The sequence below is a fragment of the Pygocentrus nattereri genome, chromosome 13 (assembly GCF_015220715.1).
Source record: "Pygocentrus nattereri isolate fPygNat1 chromosome 13, fPygNat1.pri, whole genome shotgun sequence".
Lineage (NCBI taxonomy): Eukaryota > Metazoa > Chordata > Actinopteri > Characiformes > Serrasalmidae > Pygocentrus > Pygocentrus nattereri.
In genome coordinates this window covers 19,300,116-19,309,244 of record NC_051223.1, presented here as the reverse complement: position 1 = coordinate 19,309,244, position 9,129 = coordinate 19,300,116, and the positions used below count along the sequence as shown (strand labels likewise).

Genomic DNA, 9,129 nt, shown 5'->3' with positions numbered 1-9,129 from the left:
TTCATAGCTATACCGTCGTCTCTCTCATCCACAGCACACTCAAGCCCTGAGCGCATACCAAGCTCACAACCAGGCTGAAAAAAGCGATGAATATTTCAGAATGGCCTCAATATATGGAAAAGATGAGATTACACAAATGGCTTAATTTTGTCTTTCTATGTGGGTGGATGTGGCAACAGGAAAGCTGTCTCAGTGTAGTGTGAGAGACACTCCTGAGGCACCATTTAAATTACGAATCACGCTCATCCCAAGCAGAGCTTGTGAAATTGTATTCATCAATAGATAATCAGCAGCAAGCACACACAAAGAAGAGACTGCACTTCAAAATAACATTACTCAATGAGTATTTACTATATTATGTCAAGCTACAGCTCAACGTATGCATACATTGTATGTTTCAGCATTTTACATATTATGAGATCTATATATTGAGATCTGATGTGCGGAACAGCGGGCTGGTTTGAGCCAAAGTTGGATCATTCACAGTACATGGACAGGTTCAGGAAAACATGCTGGTACATTTGACTCATTTCCTATGGCGCTCAATCCTCTACCTATTCAAGGATTGGTCAATAAAGGAATGGTTTAGCAAAATAATATGTAATAATATCCCAGATGTAACAGATCTGCCAAGACAGGCGTAATGTCCAATTCTGTTTCTGTAACTTGGGACTCGAGGTACAAGGCTAATGTTACTAAGAAACACGAAGTCAATAGTCACCCAAATCTTTTCCATATATTCACACTGCTCAAACAACATCTAGGTCTGCGATAAGTTTGTGCAGACTTGCTGATGTGATTTAAGGTGCAGTATGATATACTGCGAACTATAAAAATGAATAAAACTTAATTGCGTAGCATTTTAGACTTCAGAGTCGTACAGGATTCTAACTCTCATGCAGAATTTAGTTCATCAACAAACATCATGAACACAACCTGCAGAATCCATTGTTCATTTTTATAGTACAAGGTCATATTGTGTCCTTAAACAAGCAATGAAGACCTGTGATGTGATTTGAGTGGGCTGAGAGAAGTGTTAGGGATGCATTTACAGAAATGATTTGGGAGACTATTTACTAAAGACTATAGCAATTATTAGCAGTGCTTGTCTCAAAGCTCGAGTTCTAAACTAGAGATTAAGAACTTGGACTGCAAACATGTCTTGACTGATCGATTCTTTCTGGGCTAAGCAGAAAACTGTGTAAATTTGATTTTTCACCAATCTATTCCTGTGAGTCTCAAAGAACTGCCTAAGACTAAGGGTAAGGTAAGTTTTGGAGGGTGGAAAAACACTGGAGTGGATTATTCATAAGAGGTCATTTCTAATATTATGTTGCACATGACTATAATTTCACCAAGTACTATCTCATATGGCCTATGCACTGAAAACACTCAGTACACATCAGTCAATATCTGATAGGAAGAAAACACAGGACGTTTGCATTATTAGATGCACCACCTTACCATTCAAAAGTATGCAACCACCTGTCATATTAATAATTATATTATCCAGCAGTCACTTACACAATATAGATTGAAATACTTTGAGGTGTAATAAATTTGGACGGTATCTGAGGATGTTTTAATTAATATTTCAAGTTTACAAAGTTATTATATTATAAACAATATAATGAAATTATCTACAGTATTTCCTTGATAAATTAGTAGAATCAATATTTGATCACCACTTATCAAATATGAGGCAATCTGGATGATTTTAGCTTCCAGTCATTTCTGAATCATTTACAACTCTGCTTTCTTTCTGGGCACATTTTTTGAAACATCCTACAAATTCACAGAAATGTATAAAGCTGTGGATTGTTATCTTCAAAATATGATTATCCATACATTTAACTGCAATGAAATTTGTTTTATATTATTGAGAACAGTGATTCCCAATGCTTGAATGGTGATTCCAGACTTTTGAATGGTAGTGTACCTACCCTCCTTGGCAATTTTACTGTGTACACTTACCGTATGGTCTGTAGTTTTACAGTTACTGACTGCAGCTTCAGTTTCTACAGCCTGGGACAAGCCCAGGATGACTGCTGACCAGCTGCTGTTTCCTCCAAGACATGTGAACCTAGCCACTCCATCTTTCAACCTCAAGCAAAGTCATTGGACTGCTCAACACGCTTGTAGGGGAAAGCTAGCTGCCAACTCTGTTACATCAGTTAACAGATGCCTGCTTTGGTTAGCTGAGTAATGGGGAAAAAGAGAGGCAAATTATGCTGCCTTGGCTACATATGGTGAGTGACGAGGGAAGCTTGAGAGCCAGCTTACCCATCCTGAGACAGCGAGGCCACTGGCTATGGCATCGCTGGGCATCAAACTCATGGTCTCCTGTGAACAGGGCCAATGCAAAGACATTACCATCACACACACATGGGACTACTTTTATTGTCCCCTTATTTTCTTACTGGTTTAAAGTAATGTATCTTATGTTTTATGTCTGTCATGCCATTCTTTGTACTATGTGGCATATCATAACAGAGCAAAGTAGTGTAACTTGGAGTGGAGTTGAGGACATTATTTGAGAAGTGGACCATTCTCAGCACAACAGTGACAGTTATACAATAGCTGTATTTTAATAAGTGTTGGGATTCTTGGATGGGTGGAGAGAGGATGACAAATCGTACCAACAGTCAGTAACTGTAAATCTACAAAGTCCACATATTTAGTAACTGATCAAATGAATAACTGCTATTAACAAGGTAGGTATAACAAATCAAAACGTTTGGTGACTGCTCCCACCCATATAGTCCTATGAGATATCAATGCAGTCTATATGTACCTATATAAGACCTATCTGATAACCTAAGAGGTCACTCCAGCAGTAGTCTCCTGAGTTCCTGAGGGCAGGTGACTGGTAGGGCACAGGCGAAGTCCTGACACACGTACGCTGTGGCTTTACCCTCTTGTTGAATGAGCGAAGAGAGAAGAGGCAGCTTCTGATAAAGGAAACCTTCTGTATTCCCATCTGCCAATATCAGAACCTGAGAGAATAAGGAGGAAAATACCAGTGAGAGAGGGGTTAAAGATAGAATGCAGGAGTAAGGGAGAGGGCATAAGGACATGGGGGAAAAAAAAGAAACACAGAGAGAAGGAGTGTGGAGGAGAGAAATAACAATGACTGTCATAATGATGACAATTAGGCAGAAGAATATAGACAGTGAGTGGGAGAGGAAGGCTGCAAAGACACACAATCTTAACCCAGTGTAAAATGCACTCCATACGTCTCTTTGGTAATAAACCATGATAGAGTACAGTGAGGGGTGATTACAGTGGCAGTCCTATCAGTGGCTCATTCCCAGTTGACAGTGTTTATATATGGTGCACCCTGCCATGAGGGTCATGCAAAGTCAATGAAGAAGCCGCTACTGCAAGAATGACCCCGACCTGTCTTTGATGTGAAGCTTTGAAATATCTGCATTTTGAAAGTTCAGCAGAAAAAAATTACATATGGGATATGGAATATATTTATAGTTTAAAACTTTCAATTTGATTAGTTACTGAATCAAGATTCAAGAAGAACTTTTTCAACATATACAACACAAAAGTCAGAAACCCCTTCATTTATTTCATTTCCAGTAAACATAGCCAATAAGTACATTATTCATTTTTCAAGATTCTTTTTTTCAACAACATCAGGGAAAAAGTAGAAAACATATTTAAAAGGAAATCCATCTCTCTCTTCCATTTAAGTTGTAAAATGTGATAAAGGCACAATAAATACAGAACTGAAAAACAAAAAGTTCCTATAGCGTTGCTTTGTTTTCTCACAGGTGAAAGACGGACAGAAACATCTGTGGATTTTTTCTAATCTGAAGGAGAGTGAAGCTTCACTTTCCCCTATCTCTCAAAGATTGTTTATTTGATGGGGAGAACTTTGACTTTCTTCTTCCTTATGCAACTGGATTATATCTGAGCTCCTCAGAAACATACCTGAAAATGTTATAACATGCACTTAAAAGCAGTATTACCTTGAAATGAAACAAACGGACGGAGATTTTAAACAGTACTGTAAATTTTATATCACTGTATATTTATTGTCACCGTCATATTGGACGAAAAGTTGTCCGATCACCCCCTGCTGACTGCATTCAAAAAGTACGTTCACAAGGAAGTGTAGCTGTGCTTGCTGTATCATCCCATCTAGTTATATTTAACACTGTATTCCGAAGAATTCATTGATAGTCAAGGAAAAAATATGACTGCAAAATGGTTTCACAACACTTCCAGTTGTAAGTGAAATGAATGGTGATTCAAAATATTTTGCATACAAACCAACAGATGACAGATGCACTTTCCAAAACCCCATAACTCCATGTTTCTCAGATTTTATTTTTTCACACTGTTTTCCAGTGGCCTACATTAAGTGAACGCTTTACATGAACTGGACAAATGGTTTAAAATAACCTGGAATAATCTTATTACATCAACATACTTTTTCCCCTCCTCCTGTAAAGCTACATTAGAGATAAGAGGTCTTGTCAGGACAGTCATGATTTGGATGGGATGACAAACTTGTTCTTGACTCTTGACTTAATAACTGCTCAATATATAGACAATGTATAAGAGCCGGTGTAGCATTAGCCATCTAAGCAACGACATGTAAAGCTCAACCTTTAATTTAATTTAATTCTGCTCTATTGATTCGCCCAGCTCGTGTTATCACATCCCTCTATGTTTTCCGACCCTCTTAGAGAGAGAGAGGCCTGAAATAACTCAATCAGGGCCAAGGCCAGTCAGGGGGCGGCTGACAGTCAATGGTTTTCTGCAGGTCCAGTTAACACAGCAGCAGGGATGGACAGTGGGGTGGTCAGGCTGGGTTTTGACTTCCATAACAAGAGGACAGACCTGACTGGCATTCGCCTTTCACCCAATAATAAAGCAGCAGGAATGAAGGCACATGTAGCCTTAGCACAGACAGTCCAAGTCCAAGCTACCCAGGAGAAGAGGAGAGAAATGGATGAAAGAGCAAATCTACTTTCTTTCACTGAGATGCTGCTGTCTAGTCCAAGAGTGCCACTGCAGAGTCGATGCAGTTAAGAATAACATATTGCAAAATATGACAGAGGTTACATTTTAGCACACAGTTCCAGAGGCAAAGAGAAGACCCAGAGAGCTGAAGGATCTAGTCTGCCACAGCCAGCAATTCTATTTGCTTTCAGTTAACCTCTCCCGACCATGAAGAAGAAGTTCCATAGTGTGATTTTTTTTGACAGTCATGGTAACAACTCAACCCTGCAAAACCTGTTCCCAGTCACCTAAGGAGTGCAGCTCAAGCCTGCTGCAGTCTCACTTTATTGCAACTCTCAGGCCATGGAGAATTCCGCATCATTACCTTCCTGCTAGCAGCCCGGAGCAGCTTCCTGTCAGACGTGTGGGGACATCACAAGGCCTGTCAGCAGCCAGACTCAAAGGGCCATGACAGTCAACCAAGGCAGCACATCAATAACAACATGCAGACCGAACACGTGCCACAGAGACACTCTGGGGTTACGCAGGGTGATTGTTTCTTTACAGCTTGTCTGAGAGCTCTGGGTAACTCAATGAAACACCTAAACATTCTGTCTCACTTAATGTTAAAATGCATGGCGAGTGTTTGAAATTGTGTCAGTGATTCTCTGAAGTAGTGAAGCTCTGAGAAGAAAAAAACATGAAAAAACTGACATACTCAGCCAAAAATGAAAACAAAAACAAGGGCTACGGCGTATGTTACATTAATTCAGGTTATTATGCTTTTTACTGATGCCTTTAAATATACTTAATACAATACATCTCAAAAGTACAAAGTAATGAAAACAACTCTTTAATCGAGAAACATTATGGGATTTATCGATGAGTGAGAACCAAGTTACAGGGTTTCACTTACAATGACCTGGAGATTGACAGGAAAACCTTGGGCCTATACCATTTTATGACATTTTCTGCACATTTTTAGTGCACAATTTCTATTTATTTCATGAGATTAACATACTGGATAAAAAGGAAACAAAAAAGTAACATTTAGGTTTTGTTCTCTCGAATGTTAAATTTAGTAAGTAAGTAATAACGACACTTGTTCTCTGTAGAGGCTAAGTACTTGTCAACTATTTAACAAAACGTAATTCGCCCAGCGGTTCCCAAACGTTTACATACAACTGTATGTTTATGAAGCAGATTTTAACTTTGTATTCCAGGAGTTTTTTGTAAATCAGCTTCACTGACTGACATGATTACTAGCTCTCTATTGTTACACCTCTTAAACTTAAACAGTAGAAACTCACAGTCTTAAATAATGCAACTATTATAGCACGGGGCTTACAGGTAACCACATTTTCTCAGGTTAATTTCCTGTGAATTACCTCATATTTTCACTTGTTCTTTTCATTAAAAATAAAAGTTTGTTATAACATTATTACCATGTTTGTATTGCTGTTAATATACCTTATGGTTATCCTATAGTCTTATTATAATCTTATAGTTAAACATGAGATTCCCAGCAGCATAGCTGTCTAAAGTTTTGATCCATTGTTGGGAGATCATGAGTTTAAATCCCAAAAAAAAACATGGGTCATTGATGAAAGCTGATATTACTGGCCATTACTAATCATTATTTCGAAGTCAGTGAAATCAGTCAGTGAAATGATTTACTGGACTTAAAATCAGCGTCATCGTCACTGTTCCTGTCCATTTCAGCCCACTCTTCCACAATCTGGGAGCACATTTCAGCCAGAGTTTGTGCTGTTCCAAACTGAGAACTGGAATTGAGATCTGGTGATATCGCACATCAGTCAGAGTGTTCCATCATGTCTGTAGATCCAGTCACATAGAGACACCCCAGAGTTCTTATCCTGGAACGTGAATGTGTTCTACACAAACATGAAACACCAAATTGGTCTAACAGTGGGCTAAAATGGTTAGGATATCATAATACTGGTGTGATCCTTATATGACTGGCGCCGTCATTAAGGCATGGGACCTCTTTCCCAAGTATTACAGAGGAAATGCCACATACAACTAATGTCTGTATTTTAGATTTTATAACTAATGTACTGTATTCTTTTAGGTTCTTTTTTTGCCCCATGACAACTGAAATGCTGTTATATCCACAAAAACATCCATATGTGAATATCCAAAAAAAGAGTTAATATACACAACTAAATATGAACAAATTCACATAAACAAAAAAGTTAATTCCACTTGTCATTTGTCCTAAACCATTGTTCTGTTGACCAACAAGATGATCAACAACCAAAGGCCACAATAAACTATAAACCTTCCTGTCTTATGACTCACTCAGTTTTCCATTACTGATGTCAAGGAACGGGAAAGCAACTCATTCCTCCATTTCCTTTCTATCTGACCTCACAACAATGCCTCAAAATATCATAAACTGCCTCCCATCTTCACGATCTCCACACAGAACACATAGCACTACTCCTCAATTCCCACAAGCTTTCTAACCCATGATTCCATCACTAGAAACATGTATTGATATCCATCTTCCAGTCTGTCAGCTCATTCTCCTGCACACCTAATCGCACATACACACACGCACATACACACACACACACAGGGTTGATTAATCTGGGGAATTTCATCAGCTTTGTCTCCTAGCAGGATGGAGCTGCTCTAGAGAGCTTGAGGCTGTCAGCACACGCAGGTGGAGCACGCAGCCATTACTCATTCAATTATCTGCTGCGAGTTTATTTCGGAGCGGAACACATCTATGAACACGTTGGCCTCATTCCTGAGTCTCCGTTACCTTCTCTAGAGATAGATGCTAATGTGCAATCATGTGGTGTTTCCTCAACAAAAGTATTAATATCTGAAATAATCACACTGTACTTACGTACTTGGACGTCATTAATATTTTGATAAAAACCAAAAGAAGCTGTACAAAACTGCAAAAACACAGAATTGCTAATAACTGTAGACTCCAGTCAAAATGAAAAAAACATAACCACACATCTGTTGTAAAGATGCCTTCTTGCATCCTACAGGGGTGCTGCAATAGTCTCTAGAGAGAGATTTTCCAAATTAAAGACTTGGAAAACTCCTTTCTGAAGATGTTTCTTAAAGGTGGGAGGAACTTTTGAAGCAGTACTGCTTTGGAGGTGGGTGGTTTGAATGTTTGTGCCCCCACTAGTTGGTGAACACAGAAGCAGGCTTGATAGCTAATGTTACTGCTTGGAAGCAGCCATATAACTGTATAACTGTCTTCAACTCATTATAGAGAGAAAGGATTACTCAAATGACAGAAATCACTCTCTTGCTAAGAACAAGCCAAAATCTTAATAAGGTAGCTGGCTATCTAGGTACCCTTCCTTAGTTTGACTTAAAAAAGGTAAAATGACTTGCCTCTGATGTCCTTTTTGTCCTGAAAAAAGACAGAATCACTGTTTTATTTACGACTTTCCTTTTCTTCTGTTTAATGACCAAGGTAAGCGCTACACTAATGCTAGCTTGGTTGTATTTATCAGCCTATTGGTCAGTGGCCAGGCTAGCAGTCAGGATTGGATGACACCAAAGGGATTCCCAATAGCTGCATGGTGTGTTTACATAATGCACACTGGGAACCGGAGAACACTTATCAGTGAAAACTCAAAAACAATATACAATCATGAATTCTGCATAACACACCAAATAACATTAAACTCCAGTTTTAAGCCAGAATGACCCTTCAATACAAGAAACAACCATAATCTGGCAAATAAAGACTTGTTTATTTACTTGTATTTCAGCACTGAAATAATTCATTAGTCGTAAAAGTCCAGTTACAGTTTAAAAAGTGAAAAATTACTTCTTCAGGTAAAAGAAACAAGAGGGCAACTGTCAAAGTACTGAATATTTTATTTCTCCTGAGTTTTAATTTTTGCCTGATCTGCAGCAACTCCAAAACACATCATGCCAACAAGGACAAGGTTTGCTCCAGTTCTGAGGATTGTAATCATGCAGGTGGGTTGGTAAATCCCTACACAATCAGTGCATTGGTGTATCTGTATATCCTCTCAGGATCAGCCTGCAGGACAAAGGTGAAACTCTCTTCTGCACTAACTCACAGCATATACAATTAGAGCATATATATAACAAGGACAATCCATGACCTGGCTAGTTTTCAACTAACTAAGTTTAAAACCG

At 38.7% G+C, this 9,129-nt stretch overlaps 1 protein-coding gene across 2 annotated transcripts in view; it reads right to left on the bottom strand.

Moving 5' to 3' along the window:
- Nucleotides 1–320: 320 nt before the first annotated feature.
- spata20 (spermatogenesis associated 20) overlaps nt 321–9,129 on the bottom strand; it is a 66,182-nt gene continuing 57,373 nt past the window's right edge. For both annotated transcript variants that reach the window (XM_017695903.2, XM_017695904.2), the window contains exon 16: nt 321–2,996. In XM_017695903.2, coding sequence (XP_017551392.1) covers nt 2,826–2,996 — 171 coding nt within the window. In that variant the 3' untranslated portion in view covers nt 321–2,825. The remainder of the gene's footprint in view (nt 2,997–9,129) is intronic.